General features: G+C 33.2%; 2 protein-coding genes across 3 annotated transcripts; both read left to right on the top strand.

The window, feature by feature from the left end:
- The first annotated feature begins 3,027 nt into the window (after window positions 1-3,027).
- Window positions 3,028-11,642, top strand: LOC140062793 (acid-sensing ion channel 1A-like). Its single transcript, XM_072109124.1, has 10 exons — window positions 3,028-3,158; window positions 4,055-4,270; window positions 4,445-4,554; window positions 5,131-5,312; window positions 5,531-5,714; window positions 6,438-6,500; window positions 6,807-6,978; window positions 7,398-7,877; window positions 8,711-8,802; window positions 11,450-11,642. Exons 1-10 carry the CDS (start codon window positions 3,115-3,117, stop codon window positions 11,578-11,580), a joined length of 1,674 nt encoding a protein of 557 aa, XP_071965225.1. The 5' UTR covers window positions 3,028-3,114; the 3' UTR covers window positions 11,581-11,642.
- Window positions 11,643-15,034: 3,392 nt separating this feature from the next.
- LOC140062620 (ATP synthase subunit C lysine N-methyltransferase-like) lies at window positions 15,035-16,932 on the top strand. Of its 2 annotated transcripts, XM_072108912.1 has the most exons (4): window positions 15,035-15,393; window positions 15,864-16,052; window positions 16,399-16,634; window positions 16,719-16,728. In XM_072108912.1, exons 1-3 carry the CDS (start codon window positions 15,136-15,138, stop codon window positions 16,588-16,590), a joined length of 639 nt encoding a protein of 212 aa, XP_071965013.1. In that variant the 5' UTR covers window positions 15,035-15,135; the 3' UTR covers window positions 16,591-16,634; window positions 16,719-16,728. The 2 variants fall into 2 exon arrangements, with proteins under 2 accessions (XP_071965013.1, XP_071965012.1); XM_072108911.1 differs by having other exon boundaries at window positions 16,399-16,932.
- Window positions 16,933-20,254: the final 3,322 nt, after the last annotated feature.

Here is a 20,254-nt window from a genome sequence, read left to right as displayed (position 1 = left end):
CGAGCTACTCTGTTCACAGAATTATACGCCCCACTTGTGGCAGGGCCTTAGTGCTGAGACAGGGAGAGCAAATTTAATATCTATTATTTTTTTTTTTGGCTTTCACCATCATTTGACCTCGTAAATGTTATGTTTAGCGCCCTCAATTGTAATGTAAAAAAAATTAAATCTATTCATTACGTGTTTAGTTTTTGAATGGGGCTGGTTAATGGGGACTGGTGAGATCAAATATAGACGTTGTAAAGATGACCATGTGTCTTCAAATCATGTACAGTGCTATTTATCGGGCGGGAACCTATCAGCTCTAGTTTTCAAAATTGTCTTTGCTCAGCCCCAAGCATGGTGGAGGTACTTAAAGACTTTTATACATTTTGTTTCAAATTATAGATATCATTTCAATTAGAAATTAAAGAAAAGAACTTGAAAAGAAGCCCACCCAAGAGTACTGAAAAATGAAATGTAAAAAAAATATATTCGTTACGTGTTTAGAAGATAATTTATATCTCTCCGTAGTTTGGTATGCCGTGCGTTGTTATGCAAATAAGCTTGTGCAGGTGTAGTGGGGAAGATGGTATTCACGGTTAACACACTGTTATTTCGGTTAATCTTTGACATTAGAAGGTTATTATTCTACCGTACCACATCACCGAATGTATTTGTTGCTACATTGGTATCCGTTTCATGCAAGATATTGTATTGTAATCAAATGTAGGTAATACTGTATAACGTTGGTTCTTGTATGGGGTTAATGGGGGCTGAGATAAGCAAACATAACTCCTCCCATGGACAGTTCAAATGTATTAACTTTTCCTAGTACAATTCTAATCATGTTATACTTCATTACGCCAGTATTTCCGCTCCTCTTCCTCCCTCCCAACACACCCCAGATACTGGGTGATGTGTTTAAGACGTTTCCAGTACAAATTATGTTAGCCATCACTCCCAACCCATAATCCCTCAGTGGCCGTTTTCAGATGTAGTTTCGGTCATCCCCACCCCGTTCCCCTGGCTAATTAAAATACTTACCACAACATTCTGGTCAATTTGATACTACAACTACTCGTAGCCTAAGCAAAATCCTCACTATCCCCATAACCCCAACTGCCACACCCTATCTTCCCACGCCCTCTCCCACCAAACTTGGATCCAAGATGGTGGATGATGTTGAAATATAGTTTAGAACCTTCCCGGTACAATTGTGGTCATTTTGATGCCCAATATGTAAGGTTATGTGCAGTAACAACAATTTGTATAACAAACAAACAGACAGACGTACAAACTCTCTCACTTATAATATAGATGCGCGAGAACTTTGTACCGATCCACAGCCAGGATTCATAGTGACGTGATTAGGAAAACAATCAGTAAGATCTACACCGGCATCGGCCGGGTAAAACAATACAAAAGACCCGCATTCATTCAGTGATGTGGTATCCTTGAATTGCGCTGATTGCATGTTCTACGAAGTGTCTATAGAATATACTTACTTACTTTATTCATCAGTTATCGATATACAGTACACAAAAGCTAGAGATAATTGCAATTGGGAATTTCACTGAAGAATACACTCTGGAAAATATCGGAGATTGAGTTAAGAAATTGATGAATACTGAGCGATCGAAGTACGCCCACTTGTCGTCTTATAGATTAGTGTGCGCAATTGTCCGAACCTTTTCGTCTGCCTAAGGTCAATCGTATCGTCTGATTTCATTTACACATCAATCGGAATCAATATACCAAGATAAGAACGGAATGGTAATGAAAACAGCCGACTTGTTGAGTAGTATTACTTTTATGTAGGTATATGAAAAGCATTATAATTTAGTATCGCACTGATGAGAGTGGAATTCGAAAATGTTTGTAATTAGAAGATGAATACATTTAACATGATATAAGTGTGCTCAATGTATGGTTCAGGCAAACAAGATGACTGAAATGATTCCAGAAACTCATACGAAGAATTATCCTTTCCAGAGAAAATCTGGCGGATATGGATTTTTGCGAAGGAAAATGTTCTTTGATTCGATTGAGAAAAAAAGAACAAAACCCGAAAAACTGCAGATGCGATTAGAAAAGTTTGGACAGGAAACAACTCTTCATGGAGTTAGGAACCTGACACAGGCTAATAATTGGCCTAGAAGGTAGGACGTAAAGTATTAGCAAGTAGGGTAATAATTGGCCTAGAAGGTAGGACGTAACGTATTAGCAAGTAGGCTAATAATTGGCCTAGAAGGTAGGACGTAAAGTATTAGCAAGTAGGGTAACAGTTCATCTAGAATAAGAAGGAAAGGCAAACGACGTTAAAATGGAAGAGATAAAGAGATAATATGTGTCTACGTTCAAATCAAATCAAATACTTCTATTCATCATCGATAACATTATAGGTTCCAGCCCGAAAAATAGCACTTTGATTTTAAATTATATATAACAAAATTTAAAAAGACATATGGTCATCTTTACAATGTTTTATATTTGATCTCATCAGTCCCCATTAACCAGCCCCCTTCAAGAACGGATACAAAGTGTCTGTTTAAAACATATTTATTCTGGGACGGTGCGGCCATAACGCCAACTACCATAAACATGTATTATTATTTAAAACAATCAGTAAAATAAAGAGATTAAAAGGAAACACATGAACTTGAAATGACCTTGATAAAGGTGTACCCTATTACAAGAAAAATGAAATATAAAAATCAAACAGTATAAATAAATAAACTAAGCTGAGTAAATGAACAGCTTAATTAAAAATTAAATGAAAAAAGATAATGTTGCATATTGTTTATTTCAATTTTGTTAGAAAGAAGGCCTATGTATGCAAATTAATGTTTAAATATTTCACATTAAGTTTCCCAGATAAATCAGTATCAATTTTGAAATAGTATCGAACGTTAAAACAAAACATATTGAAACTGTGTTATATAATAATATTAAATCATCAATTTATTTTTTTTTTTAGATATTTCAATAATTTTATCTTGATTTATTAGGATATTTTGGTTGGTGATTTTGATTGTATCACTGTATTTCCTAGGACGTGAGATAAAGGAATCAATTATTGAATATACGACATATTCGACATACACTGAAGTTAGTCATAATACTATTATTCCTATGCCTTTTCCTGTGGTTACCATATGCAACAGCAATATGTTTAAGTAAGTATACAGGCTACACTACTAAGGCATATCTTGTAAAATAATAATAGTAATAAATATTGTCTAAACAATTAGTTCACATTATGATAATTTGTTATGCCGGCAAAAGGTAGCATCTGCATGCAGCACTAACACGTCACAAGGCCAGATTTGAGTTATGAAATTGTCTAATACCCTTTTTGCCTAGAGAAGTGCTTAATGCTCAAAATATATTCTGGTAAAAACACATTCAACAATACACAATATGAACTGGGATGGAAATCGCCAGCAGTTCAAAATACCAATCAAAACTTCCACCAGAGAAGAGTTAAATTATTTATTTAATTTTGATTTAACTTTTCCCTGCTTCCACTAACGATTTTCTAATTGAAAAATGAATCTTTGTCATAAAATAAGCACACATCGTATTGTATTTATCATGCAATGCTCTCATATACGTATTATAGGCCTATTTGTACTCTAAAAATGTTAAACATTAGTAGGCCTAGGTACCTTAGTAGTAGTATCGTTATTAACATTAACACATCTTCTATGTTCCTCTTCTTTGAAGTTTTTGATATTTAATTTCAATCTATTTAATAACATAAAAATTAGCTGAATTACATAATATGCCTATTTACGAATGAGTATATGTGTTGTCCACACCTGTGCGCAATTCAGCCCAGTAAGTTGCAAGTTATTCCCTTAATTTACATTTTTTAAATCAGACATCAAACAGTATATAATAACTTGCATGTACAGTACATATCAAGAACCAATTTTCATTTGTACTAGTTGTAAAAATTACAATACATACTATCGTATCGTAACCACTTCTTCTAGTTCTTAGAGGAAAAATCGTATATAGGCGGTGCAAAAAAACACGAAAGTAAATTAATAACACTATTCATTTACAGGTTAGATAAAATTGTTCCTGTATTTAATGGTACGGCCGACTTTTTTACGAAAGGGTTAAGGTTCATTCGGGAATTGTTTCCTGATAAAGGATTAACAAACCTTCACGATGACGACGACGTCACGAACCAGAAAAGTGACATCTTCAATTTATGGAAAAGAGATATGAGAGAACTTGTCACTTTGAATGGGCATGACAAAACCGATATGATTGTGTCGTAAGTAAGAATACTTTACTTGTCTGCTACAATATTCCTTTCTTAGAAAAGTTGCAATTATAGGTCGACGAATCGAATTTATTAATATGTTTTGAGATTTTGTGAATACTCCTTTACTACTGCGATATCTTTATGTAATACAGGTAATATTATCAACCAATATTTCTATACTAGGTGCAGGTTTAATATGAAAAAATGTGGTCCGCAACATTTTGAGAAGACTTTAACCAATTTCGGCGTTTGCTACAAATTTAGGCTTCCTCCAATGGAAGTCAATAATTCAGGTAAAAAGTATGCAGAGTGTAGTACATGAATAATGATGCAAATAATTCAATATTCAAGATACGATATAAATATTACAATGGAGTATATTTCCATAATGCAATTTTTGTCGGTTTGGTTAACTTTAATCGTCTATATTTGATAGCTGCATAATTCTCTCTTAAATTATTCATATGTTATAAATAAATCGTTCTTGCAATAACAATGCAAAACATTGACTAAAAAGAAAGTGGTAAATGAATCACCGTGCTTGTTTTGAATTTCAGAATTGGAAAGTAATAATTTTCGGCTAATGTACTTATGCAAATGAAAAATATACAATTTAAAAAACGAGATTAATACAAATAGGCCTAAATAAAAGTTGGAAATGAAATACAGTACACCGAGACGGTTAATTATCAATGTGGAGCCTTCTGTTTGCGCGACAACTTAGACCTGCGCATGCGCTGTTAGTCGTCGCCTGGACAAAGTATCCACCAAAAATGTGAGTCAAGAATCGTTTGTGGAAGCGCGTACCAATGTTTACGCATGCGCACAATGAATGAACATGACGTAACTAGTAATAATAATTCTTCCAGGATTATCAAATGGTCTAAGTTTAATTTTAAATGCGGAACATCTCCAGTATGTTGCAGCACCAAGAGAAAAGGTGGGATTCAGGGTTTCGATTACTGCGCATGATCATACTACTGACGTAGCATCGGACGGTCTTGACATTGCAGTTGGTATGAGCACATCCATAGGCCTTAGACGGAGATTTGTGAGTATTACAATCTCACTTTTCTGATGAACCATAATTACCATTGACATTGGAAAAGCTGTTGTTGCTTTCGCTAATTCACAAAATAGAAATATTTCAACCATTTTGGATATAAATAAGAAAATAATTAAGCAAAATCAAAGATATTAAAGAGTTTTAAAGTCAACAAACATTGTTTTTTGAAGGTTATTGTTGATTTGTTGTTTTATTTACCATAGATTAAGTTACTGCCAGCACCATTCAGTGACTGTGTAGAAATTACCACAAATAACACTAGCAAGAAACCTGATGACTTAACATTCTCGATGGACGAACATTACAGTAAATCTAGATGCATACAAAATTGTGAAACCAATTACTTTGTTGAATTATGCAAATGTCTGATTTTCTTTTCATCAAATGGTAAGAACAACAATGAACCAACTTTATTTTTATAATCATATGAACTGATTAGTTTCTAATTCAATGAAAATGAAAATATTGTAATCGAATGTGAGCATGATGTCTTCCCATTTTCACCAATCCATTCCTCACTAGGATTAACTAAATACTAAATTGCAATGAATGTGATTGGCTAATAAAACAGATAGTAGGCCTATGCTTACTCCAGATAATGGTGCAAATTACGTTTTGATAATAATTTTATTTGATACTAAAGTACATTATTACGTCTATCTTACTTATATCGTCTGAACGGTTTTAGTAAGCAGAATCAGAATGACTTTTAGACTCGATAGCTGCGTAGCAGCACGTCGCGTCGTAACAACGAAAGGTCGTTTATAAACGTTATCATTGATTGACTAACGCCCCTTATAATATTGTTTAACATTGGTTTAATGTACACTACCTGTACAATAATGTTTATGCTACATATTATAATTTGATGACTTCATTTAGCTGTTTTTTTAAATGTTTATTAATTGGAATTGGTTTTACTTTATAAACCATAGATAGACTTCTTCGAATTAACATTCTATAAACATCGTGTAATCTAAGAAAGATGTACTTATTTATAATGTGAATTAAAGATCAAATTTCTTATTTTTAATTTGGGCAGAAAGTTGAGGCGACAGGATTTCTTCAGCAACAGTATATTACTATTATTCATTGTATTTTGTCACTTAGTTTCAGATTCTGTGCCATTTTGTTTACCACTTCAATACAAGAACTGTTACAGCAACAATATAGGTGATTTATGATACTCAGATATCATGCATGCTTCTATTGATTTAGTGTACTAATATTTAAATATATTTGGCGACAAAATAAAAATGGGTTTCATTTTGATTGTGATCATGCAATGGTAGATTGAATGGTTTTGTCTTTAAAAAAATCAATTCCATACGTCTTCAAAATTTGATAATTTTTCTTCTTTTTGGATAACAATTTTTTAATTAAAAAAATAATTATTGGTAAAACTGACCTTCCGTTGCAAATTCACATCTAATAATAATGGTTTTCTTTATCTCGATTACTGTTTTTGATTATTAACAGATATTTTTGCACGAGAAAAACACCGTATTTGTAATTGCCCGGAGCCATGTGAGATGGTGGATCTTCAGAAGACGCTATCCTCTAGTAACTACCCATCCCTAAGCGTCGCACGAACCCTATACATGACTAAGAAACTTGAACATTTTGGAAGAGCGCTTGGTTGGAAAATACGGTATTGGAAATTTACATTTTTTAGTTAAAGATTATTCATTTTAAAATGGCTTTAATCGTGGAAAAATAATGAATATGAGAAATGCCAACTTTGAGTATCCGTTCAGTTCAATTTGTAAGCCTAGGTAATATTTCCACAAAATAAATAAATCAGTGAAGAAGGCTAACCAGAGCAATGATCTTCCCCACAATGATCTTCCCTATTATATACTCAGATCAGATATAATTTTAAAGTTACATTTTTTAATCGATGTTCCTTTAAAAACAACGCGTATTTTTTTTATCTCATACGATAAGATTTTATTTCAACTTAGTCTGTCTGTAAATACTATACGATATTACTATGTTGACTAATCTGTTTTTCAATGTGATTTTAATTTTATTTATCTTTTCAAAAACTCATTATCGTTTTAACCTCAGGCAAGTGACATTCGCAAACTCAGAAAAAAAGAGAGAATTTATCATTAAGGCCACGCCTTCTTTTTTAAATACAACTTTTCAAGGACATCAAATAAATGAAGCTAGTTTACAGAAGCACTTACGAAAAATAGCAGTTGATGTGTTTGGTTTTGTTGAGGTTGAGATCACGGATAAAATGTTTGAAGTTCGGGATTGGAATCGTAACCTAACAATAAGCGTCAACTCAAAGTTTTATGATGACGTCAAGGAACGCGCTCATGATCACGTGTTAGACTTTAGTAACGCCATGACTGGTGTTCTCGAGAATATGTTTACTAATCACAGCAATATAAGTAATTCAGGAACGCAGAAATACTTTGAAACGTTCTTTGATAACTTATTTGATAGTATTTTCGTAAATGTAAGCACTTTCAGCGAAGAGGCTGCGAACGATCTTGAAAGAATTAGCAGTGACGTTGAAAGAACGACAGAATATATGAGGTAGGAGCAACACTTAATTCTATTACTATACAAAATATTTAATCTCAAACAGTATTAAATGCTTTAGATTATAATATGGATTTTCCTCATTTATAATTCATGATAAAAACTTTTTTTTCTCGCAAAAATCAATTTAGGCATATATGTGTGTAAATAAAAGTTGATCACATTAACATGTTTTCTTTTCCACGTTGAAAGTGTGAAGCTTTTCAGCAAGTATGGTTGTAGGGACTTTACAAATAGAAAATCTAATATTATTTCAATTTCAATTTATTTTATTTCCACAATATTATAACATAGGCCTACATACAAGATAATAAATGCAATGAATTAATCATGTGGGGGGAGAGTCGTATACGTCAGAAAGACTTTAAGTTTGACCCACCCCAAGATATAACATTATTAAATACGAATACGAAAAAGAAAAAAAATATATACATAAACTAATAATAAATAAAAGAAAACAAAGCTATTTAAACCATATTATCCGATCTTCACTGGTCATATAAAATATATATATTTAACGTTCATCATATCTTGAAAGTAAATAGTTCTTGTAGGCTATGCTAATTTAAATTTATAAGTTGTAGATGCATTTTTAATATCTACATGGATTGAATTCCATAATTTAGCTTCTTGGTATTTAATAGAGTTCTTGATCAAATTGTGTGTACATTTTAGGTAAAATATAATCATTTGCATTGCGTGTATTATGACTATGTAGTTGACTATGTTTCTATGCGCCTAACTTCTTTTTCCTCAAAGTTAGATCGGACTACTGTATGCCTTTCATGTTATGACGTCATTCATTAATCATTCTTATTTGATTCTAGACACACATTTGCAAGACTTGACGTGTTCTATGAGGATTTGAGAATGAACAAACAAATTGACAGAGCCCGATATAGTCTTACAGGTTTACTTGGTATGTAGTAAACATTTAAAGCTTTCGTTTAATTGTTAACTTGAAAGGTCGCGCTAAAAAAACACATGCGCAGAACACATAATTAATTCTAATATTAAGTGCCTTTTTATTGTTTGTATCTTGTATTTTTGTTGACATTTTAACATCTTTTTTTATAATTTTTGCATTTTGTGCATTAAGCAATGTAATTGGTGTTGTTCAGATGCTGAATTAATTGCCATAATTTATTGCAAAGTACAGACAAACATATACTCAGAAGTTGCATTTGCTATTGATAGAAAACAAAGCGATATGTGCAGGCATATATGCTTGTGTCCCTAGATTACATAGACAAAATTATAATCAAGTGATTTACGACACAACGACGAACTGAACTTTCATTTAATACTTGCAGTAATAGAGTTACATTGATTAAACATTTCGTGTTCGTTCCCAGAGTGCTTGGTTGCTGTCGTTAATCACTGACAAAATCAAGTGTCTTATCTACATGAAAATCTATACGCTAATTGATTAAATTCGACCGAAGATAATCAGGTCGTACACAGAAGGAGATATGTGTTCATACGCACTGATTTACCTGTGCGTTTATTTAATATTAACTCATCATCCGAATCATAATCATAGTCGTGTTCTGTCATTATATACCCCGAGTCGCGATCGTACATAAATCGGGGACCCCTCATGAAACGTCACAAAATAAACATGAATATTCATTAGTAATATCCAAGTGTGACGTAAGAATTAAGCTAACCACAATTCGCTAATGCAAACGATTTCTGTCGAGCCATCTGTGTAGTCGAGTGTACTATACTATGGGTTTTAAATGTCGATGTGTGGGGTTTGAATCCCATGAGCAACTTCTTTTTACTTTATAGTGAGAGAGATTATTTACAGGGTTAGGTTTAGTTATATCAGGAAGTAGTTAGGCTATCTTTCACATAAGGGGCCCCCCAACTTATGTACGAACAAAACATCGCCTCCAGGTCATTAATTCCGATAAGTAGGCCTATATGTACATCTGCCGTAAAGTTAGGAATGTACAAGACACGCACGCATTGAAATACTGTATTTTAGTTAATGTTTAAAAAACCAAGAACTAAATATACATTTATCAAATTAAATATCCTACTTAAATAGCCTACTTCCATATAAATGCAAAAGTACCGTACCCAAAGGCATGAGGCGTGGGAGCAAATGTCTCGCTCCCTTTTAGCAACCAATTAAGTACCTAGTAAACAGCAATAAGACATTTGTTTGTTGTCAAAAATTGACTTTTAATGTTAAAATGAGTGACTAATACATCGTTATTATGAATTTATTATCTGATGAAACTCCAATCTTATCTGTAGTAATCGTGGTTTAACGAGGTATCTAGCCTGCTCGCTCGGGGGAATACACTATTAGTTGTAAATACACCTGGAGTAGCCTATTGTGTAAATTGAATATTTATTTTTTTTTTTTAAACAAGATTCGGAAGCTTTAAAATTTATCATAAATATCAAAATCCGGCTTAACATTATTTCATGCATAATTAATGTACATGAGGAGTAGGGGACGGTTGACATCTAGTCTATGTCAAACTTTTATATAACGACTCCTTAATTATTTATGGTTTTTTTAATCGAATTTTTTTTAGATATCATGACAATCAATCACACTACAAATTATGCAAATGAGGAAATCAGATTATGTTTTTTAATTAAGAAACTGCATACATTGATATAATGACGTAAATGCAATTAAGAGCTAGTTATTCTAATACAGTATTGTGCAATTATCATCAAGATATACCATGATCCAAAGTGTATTATCTTACGGTCTGATTTGTAACTATGGTAATTTATGTAAGAAAGATAAAAAAAATCTAATTGCTAAATCAAATTGTGAAAAGAGCTTGTAAACTTATAGGCGATATACCAATCTGCCTGGATGAATTATATAATGATAGATCAATACAGGCTGCTTTGCGTTCAATGGGTGCAATGTCAGTCATCCCCTAAATGATCAGTTTATTCGATTCCGATATGGTAAGCTCTGTGTCCCTAAGACAAGAACAAACCGATCCCGCTACGCCTTTATAACCAACGTCATAAATTGATAAACTCACGGCAAAAAAAGATAGGAAACTGTAGTGTTAACGTATTATTGTGCAATTCTTCTTTTTTAATATTGTATTTTAATGTTTTTATAATTTTATGATAAAAGCTTTTAATCTGTATGTAGACATAACCTAGCTTTAATGTGTACTTGTGTATGTTGTTGTAATCTTCTGAATTTGTTGTATAATATTTATATTTTTTTTATATGTCATGCCAGTTTCAAATGTATTTCCATTTATATTACTAATACTATGGACAATAAAATAATATCAGTATCAGTATGTTCATTTCGTTTAGTATTATACAGTCAACTTTCACAATAATGGACTCTCTGAAAACCAGAAACTCTCCCAAAACCAGACTTTTCTTGAGGTCCAAAAGGTCCCAAATTGATTTTACCTCTAACAAACACATTCTGAATACCAGACTTTCCAGAAAGCCAGACATATTAGGCCAGCCCAAAGGGGTCTGGTATTGGGAGAGTTGATGTATTATGATTTATTTAAGCGTTGAATCTCAATCATTATTTCTTTCTTCTTTCTCTACAGGAAATCTAGGGGGTACACTTGGATTGTTCTTTGGAGCCAGTCTACTTGCATTTATTGAAGCTATGGAGTTTTGGTTTCTGAACGATTCTTGTCGTAGAAAAAAACAAAAGAGTGTCCATTCTCATGTCTGAGAATAATATAGTTGTTGTAACAACAAAAGAGTGTCCATTCTCATGTATGAGAATAATATAGTTGTTGTAACAACAAAAGAGTGTCCATTCTCATGTATGAGAATAATATAGTTGTTTTAACAACAAAAGAGTGTCCATTCTCATGTATGAGAATAATATAGTTGTTATAACGTGGTTTTATTTGTGAAAGATATCAACGATACAAGACTTAGTGAAAAGAGGTTTACTTTATTGTGGGTAAACCAAATGAAATTAAACGAAAAGAAGTATTGCGTATGGTGTGGTTCTACAAAATGGAAATATTTATACTTTATCTTGGCACATCCTAAGATACAGCGTACTATGTGCAACACATGAATGTTGTATTGTACTTGACACATAATTCACATTGCTAAGGAGGCTTCATGTATGACTTTATCAATTCAATTCAAAATAACATTTGTTTCTATGATGGACACAATCGATACATAGGTCATAGGTCATAGGTCATAGGTCTATCTATCTTTGATTGATTGATTTTTTTATTAACTGAGTCAACACAGATACAGTACATACAAAAAAAACATGTACACAATTAAAATCAGTACAACAGACTCGAGTTAAAAGGATATCCCAAAAAGTAGAAAACTTATTTCCATTGTGGTCCAGAAACACAGAGAAACAAATTGCATATATTCCTTAAACTACAAAGAGATTAGAATAAAAGTTAAAATCCAAAATGTAAAATACGAAATATTTAATAAAAGATTTAAAATTTGTATAAAATTCTTTTTAAAAAAATTTAAAAATACAATGATTTTAGAGTCTGTTTAAAAGAGAAATATAATTGTAATATAACACTATTTATTAAACCCATTATAATGGTACTTTTATTTATAAAGGTTTAAGAGAGGATTATATTATTTTAAGCAATAAGTTGTTTTGTGACTGTGCAATTTGGTAGTAGTCACTTTCATACTGTACATTTAAAAGTAACACATCCAAATGCCAACTTTAAGTCAATGGCTACCAGATGTCTCTGTGAGACGGTTATTTGAACCAGTACCAGTACCAGTAATAATAACCTGAAGAAAGATCATTAATTCATTTAAAGTATATTCAACAACGTTTGTAAAGTAAGACATTAATTGATTTATATGATGGGTTACTCTCAGTGACTAAAGAACAACATAATTGAAATGATGTAAATGTTATAAATTAAAAAGAAGTACAATGCCACTTGATGTACTTTTGCATTGTATTACAGGCTTTCTTTTAAACGGCAAACTTGTTCTACCCTTTACTTGTTATTGTTCAATATTCAAATTCATCCTGATTTTAATATAATAAATAAATCTGAATGTTTTTTATGAAGTACACCTCATAAATGAATAAAAATAATCAAATGAAAATTACAAAAATAATAGTGCATGTTTCACACGATTTTAAGAGTTGAATGCCATTAAATGTTATTTTTATTTAATTTTTTTTATTTAAACAAGCACGAATGTGCAATACTCGGGGTACAGCAAAAGAAGCTGTATACAGACACAGTATACAGTTATTTCACCATAAAGTTAAAGAAAAATAGGTTTCGCCAGGGCTCGAACCGGTTTCTTCTGCGTGTTAAGCAGACTTGACAACCACTACACTAAGAAACCTACTTACACTAAAAATGTGGGTTACAGAAAGTTTTTTAATCCATTTAAATTACAAATAAATATGGTAATAAGCACAAAGCAAAATAAACATGTGTAAAAGTGATAATTACCGATTACGCAAAATAAGTATTTAAAAAAATAATAAAAATAAGATATACTGTGTATAATTATCATATTGCGTATACATTACTTTTCACCATAAAGTTTTAAAAAAAGGTTTCGCCCGGGCTCGAACCAGGTACCTTCTGCGTGTTAAGCAAACGTGATAACCACTACGCCAAGAAGCCGCATATTACTACATAACGCTGTGGTGTGTGTCACACATTGTGGCTTTTTAATTAAACAAATTAATTAACAAATAAGCACGAATGTGCGATACTCGGTGTACAGCAAATGAAGCTGTAATGACGTCATAAGACGGGATGTGACGTCACATACACATCAATAACCTACCAAATACGGCTATATGGTACCATCTTCGAGACGTCTTATGGCTGCATCTGGTTTGAAAATGAAAAATCCGGCTCTATAGCTTTGAGGAAATGTCTCTGTAGTATATTCATGCGAAATCCCAGCTCAATACTACAACGAATAAGGGAGGAGTAGTACTTTGAAAATCGCACTTTTTACTCAATAGTGTCCAGATGGAGGAGAAGGAGAAAATGAGTAAGTCCTAGACTCGGGTACCCCGAGTAAAAAATCATGAATCACACAGTGTGCTTATCTTGCTGCTTAATAATGTTCTAAAGATTTAGCATGAAAACAATGGGGCACCATAAGCAGCAAAGTGTATATGAGTAAAATGTGTGTATGTGTAAAATACATATAATAATAGGCGCGACGTACCTATGTACATTTAAAATTTACATGTATTTTGCGCCTCATACACTACACCTAATTTTTTTCAATGCTGCTTTTCAAGACGCGGAATAAATATTCGATTTATAATAACTGCATAAATAAAGCATGCATATCTTATGGTCTAACATAATATGTTGGTTTATACTCTGCCATCGAATTACTGATTATTCATGTAGGCCTAGGAATATGATTTATATTAGTAAAACGGCACATCAGTTTTGATTACACTGTAAACTGATATTGTGTTCCCTAATTAACGTCAAACGTTCGACGTTTCTATTTCTTTTGCTTGGTTCCCACTAGAACGCAATAAGCCGTAATGCAAACGAATTGACCAATGACAAGGGACGGTTCGAATCCATCGCTTGGATTGGTCACAATTCACTTGCGTTGCGTTCTAGTGGGAACCAAGCTTTAAGATTGAAACAAAAATGCGCTTTTCAACGACACTGCTATTCATAGGAGCCATTTTACTTCAGAGACAGTCCTATTTGCCCGGTGTTTTCCCTTCAAAAATTATAACACCATCTTTCTTTTAAATCCTGGCATTGACGGATCATAATTTATGATACATGGTAAAAATAAAATAGATTAAAACAAAATTCAATTTAGAAAATCATTATCAGCTTGAGATAATATATTTGTGGCACAACTCAAGTGCAACAACACTCTTTTGAAATCTATATTTGACAGTTTATGTAAATTGAGATTTGTCTTGTCTTTTAATTATGTCAGAAAAATTGAATAACGTACATTTGAATTAACGAACTTGAGTTGGATAATGATATCACCAATACTGATTTTGAAAATAAAGAAAATGAAGACAAATTAATACTGTATGTATTATATCAATTATTTTATTCGGCTTTTTACATCTCTCTGGCCTGGTTATTATTTATAGAATGATCTTTTAGCGATGAGGGCGTTTGTTAATGTTGACATTTGCGCCATGCTGCTCTGAGATCGCATCTCACACTTTCGCCAGAGGCTAGGCCTAAAACAACTGAAATATAGGTAGCCTAGCATGTTTGATGTTCATAAATTGTTATAATCAATGAATGAAACAATAGAGCCTAATAATAATGTACTTTCGTCATCCAAAAAGGCAAAATTCGGTATATTTATAGCTGGTGCGTGCGGGGTTGTAGTCGGCGGGTTGTATGCTGTCGCTACCCCGTTCGTGCTCCCTGCATTCCGACGCGTCTGCCTCCCTTTCGTGCCTGCTACAAGCAGACAAGTTGATAATGTATTTAAAGTTCTTAATGGAAGAACGGGTACACTTGTGGACCTAGGAAGTGGCGATGGAAGAATAGTAAGATATCTTTATTTTGTTGGTTTGATGATACGCCCACTCCCCCCGGTACCGTGGATGTTTTATTTGATAACATTAACAAAAGACATTGACAGTGTGTGCAGGGGGAGTTCAGTATGTCATTTCCTAAATAATGACATTCGATCGACGTAATATTTATTATTATATAATCGATAGAGATAAATAACTGTTTATGTACATCAAGTAGTTACAGTTTCAGGGTAAATCCCTTGTGTTGTATAAACAAACTTAAGATCTCATTAGATTAAGAATGAACTAGTACTAACTAGGCCTACTTTAATACTTTAATGTAACAATTTAAAGTGAATATAATCTCATATAAATTTATAACAAACATATACACTCATTTGTTGGTTACAGGCTCAGCTTTAAAATCTAATCCTAATAATATTTATATTATTAAATCAATATTTTATTATTATAAATATTATTTATTTCTTCGGTGATAGGTAATTGATGCTGCAAAACGAGGCTACAATGCCACAGGTTATGAACTAAACCCATGGCTTGTCTGGTATTCCAAGATAACTGCAGTAAGAGAGAGAGTAAAAGGCAATACAAATTTCTATCGGAATGACTTATGGAAAACTGATCTATCACAATATGACAATGTTGTAATATTTGGAGTATCATCTATGGTAAGATATAGACATATTTAGTAAAATAGACAGATTACTAAAGTCTAGTACACAAACATGTTACTGTTTGATTTGTATAGGATGTGTTTATTTTAATTGAACATTTAAGAAAAGTATGGCATGTTCCAGTTCACCTTTTAGTTAATATGTTCTTTTTAACAAATTTTGAACCTTATTGATCATATGCTTTATTAAATCTCTGTATCTTCAGCCTACAAATAAGTTCATTTTTCCCAAGGTTTAAAAACATACCAAAATAATTTATTTTCGTCTTCATTTATTTTAAATAAGTAGATTTAATTTAAGATCTACCTGTTGTGTAAACAAATAAAAATTTTGATTTTAGATGGAACAATTAGAAAGCAAACTATCTAATGAGCTTCTTCCGGGATCAAAAGTGGTTGCCTGTCGCTTTCCTTTCACGGGTTGGACACCGTCACAAACCATCGATGAAGGAATAGATTCAGTGTGGCTCTATGATATCACAAAAGTACTATTAAAGCAGGATGAAGCACACAAACTGAAAACAGATAGCTGATGTTCACTGATTAATTAACTGAACATTATTAACTGAACATTATTAACTGAACATTATTAACTGAACATTATTAACTGAACATTATTAACTGAACATTATTAACTGAACATTATTAACTGAACATTATTTGACTCACAGATGAGTCTCAACTTCCAAACATCTATTGAAACTGTAATAACAGTTTAATATAAAACAGAGCCAAAAGTAAATACCAAATATACAATGCAAAACAATTTAATTTCATTTAATCAATATTAAACTCAAAATATAATACAGTAATTAGCCTAAAAATGTATTTTTTCACAATTTTGACCAAGAGGGTCGGGAAATTAAACAAAAGTGGAAGGAAACTAGACGAATTTTGTGTTAAAGCATTTTATTTATTTATACCTGTATACAATAACTAAAAATAGAAATAATAATAATATGATAAATTATATTATATTTGATTAAGGGCAACGAAGTAGATTTCCTTGGAATTAAATGGATCGGATAAATAAGATAAATGAAAGGTAATTATGTTTTCGGAATCTTCATAGAAATCTGCACACTCAAAGATTTAAGCTTTATCTTAGCAATCATCATTTTTTACACAGATAAAGATCATGTGATTGCTGATGATTCAAATGTCATTTATAACATTATAACTCCCGGTACATACATACTTGTTTTGTGTATATGATTTGGTTTTAGATATAATTATTTGAATCAGCAAGAATTCATTACACTAGTTTGGTTATTTTGCGTTTAATGCAAATGAATTTGATATTGAAGTGTATGTACATTACAAAGCTGGGTAAATTAGGAGAAAATATGAATAATTTGATCTTCTCCTCCAGCCACGACTAGACCTGTGTCCAGAGCCATGCAGATTCCGCCTATCGAACCTGCCTGTGCTTTGAACATTGCTTTAGATCTCAGAACAGGAAACGAAAAGAGAAACTCTCCGTTCTGATCGAACACTTCTATAGCATCTAACCCGCACACAAACACATCTGCCTGTGTGTTGAGGCAGATTCCTCTTGGAGTGAAGTCTGACGTATTTTTATGATGCCGAATGTGCTTGAGAAAACTTCCGTCTTGTGAGAATACAGAAACTCGGCCATTATCGGAATCGGTGACAAATATACGGCCATCCAATGAGGAAGCAACGAACTCTGGTTGCTTAAACAACCCGTCTCCACATCCAGGGGAACCTATTTTACTTAAGTACTTGCCATCTTCTGAAAATACTTGCACACAATGGTTGCCTTGACTACAGACAAACACCTTTCCCATTCGGTTACAAGATATACCCACTGGTGTATCCAAGATATTTACGCTGTTAACGGTACTTTCAAAGAAGCCTTTGAACTCTCCCGTTACTGACCTGATATGAACCCGGTTGTTACCTTTATCGGCCACCAAAATATCACCAAAGCTGTTTTGGCAAATTCCTGCAGGGGACACAAACTGACCCTTCCCAACCCCTCTATCACCAACAGAGGTCACAATGCTACCAGACTTATTCAAAAGATGTACGCAGTTTCTCTTCGAATCAGTTGCGGCCAGCAGATCATTCGACAGGACGGTGACGTCAACGAGACAACCGAATGATTTTTCTTTGAATACTTTAGAGACTTTCCCTTTATTTTTTGTAACGTTTGGCAGATGACATTCTTTTAGATCCTTACCGTTATCCAATCCAATCGTCAAAGCCCCTACCTGCTTGGATACTATGCTCGTTTCTCCTTTATTCGATGGCGCGAACGAAATCGTTTTTATCGTCTGGTCTAAGCCTGAAACAAACGACTTGATGTTATCCATCTCCGAACGGAATCTATCGAACAGTTTATCTTCTTCTTGATCTTGAAGTTCAGAGTTGATGCAGCCAAGAAATGCTTCAACCCGTTTCTTTTGCTTTTGAAGTATCTCTATTTCTGCCATTCGAATTCCTTCCATCTCGTATAAATGTGCATCACGTCTTTCTTCTAAATCTTTGATTAGAGAACTAAAGCATGTTTCTACTTCCTCCTTCACCTGGGAGTAGTTCGCATGGAACTTCTCTTGCCTCTCAGAGATCTTGCTAAGCTTGGTCGCCTGATCGCTTAGTTGAGCCATGAAGTTACCAACCAGACCTTTCATGGACTGTTTCCGAGACATCATATCAGTATTGATATCCACGACAGAGAGTGCATTGAAGTTAGTCGGAAGCTTCTGGATGTCATCTACAGTACTGGTGACTTTGCATTGTGGACACTTCAGTCGTTTCCATTTGCTGTCGTATAGCTTTTCAGAACATGATGAGCAGAGTGTATGGCCACACGGTTGAACCTTTGGAACTCGAACTTCACTGTCAAATTCGTGTTCACATTGTGTACATTCGGTAACAGGAGAAAGGTTTGCAGTTGTCATCTATAAAAAAACAATAACCACAGTCTAAATTAACTATAACTAAAAATTATATTACAGACTATATACAATTGCGAGTGGGAAACCGACATTAATTTTTACTCCGTATCAACCGAATGCTTTTTACATCTTATTCGTTTTAAAAGGTAAAGGCAGAAGAGTGAAATTTCACTTTTCCCTCGTAAAGGTCACATTATTACGAAAGTCCACGTAGGAATGTATTATGTCTTAATTACAACCCTGCTCTTAAATATGCCATTGTGTTTGAAAGCGATTATGGGTACTGGTTAATATACTTTAATTTTGAACTAAATAGAAAGATCAAATACCGTGTGTTAACAAAACAAACACAATCATTAAACAAACATAGGAGTACCCCTCGTCTGATTATAAGGGCATTCAAGGGAAATCCCCATTTTAACCAAGTTGGCAGTTATCGAATGTCAGAGTCACCTCTGATCAGATTAAATTGTGGAGGAATGTGAACAGGGGTCTACGATTGTACAGTAGGCCTACTGAGTTTTGCATTCTAATAAACCGACATTATCTTCATCAACATCTGTTATGATTGTTTGTATATATACCTTTTAAAAATATAGATCTAATTCTTTGTACAACCTAATTAGGCCAAAGTACCCAATTCGCTAATGACGTGACGTCATCGTCGTTCACAATTTCTCTCTATTTCCTCAACCAACAATATTTCGGCGATAGTTTGTCCCCATAATGGATTTTAGTTATTTTTAGTGGGCGTTGGTCCAAACCTCCCCCCAAAAAAGAAGAAACCGAATTACAGTAATTAAATAGGTCTTAGGTAGGCCTGTAGAGACATACCTTAGACTTATCTATTATAGCATTAATGTCACCAATGTTTCATCTGGGGACCATCTCTTATCTTCACATTTACATTTCCAAATTAGCGAAATTGGAGTAGACATAGGCCTACATGGTACACCTTGAAAAAAGTTTTACATGGTGATCTGAATGTTAATTTGACCCAAAAAATTGCACTGAAAAAACCTTACCTTTGATTTTTGATGGATCACGCTGTAAGGCCTAAATCAAGCTCAGTCGATGGCACCGGCGGCAAATGAAACTTACGACAGAAATCATATAGTTTATGTACAACCTATCACTGAGTCAAAGTATTATTGACTAATAATTTCTAAATAATTTAGATAAGATTAGCAAATAGATAACGCATTGAAATGTCCACATTTTGTAATTCCCAATCCGGGTTCCGAAAGTACTAAACAAAGAGAAGATGTTTCGA

This window comes from Antedon mediterranea, chromosome 11 (genome assembly GCF_964355755.1).
Source record: "Antedon mediterranea chromosome 11, ecAntMedi1.1, whole genome shotgun sequence".
Classification (NCBI taxonomy): domain Eukaryota; kingdom Metazoa; phylum Echinodermata; class Crinoidea; order Comatulida; family Antedonidae; genus Antedon; species Antedon mediterranea.
The sequence above is the reverse complement of the archived record's forward strand: the minus strand, read 5'-3'. Positions and strand labels throughout refer to the sequence as shown.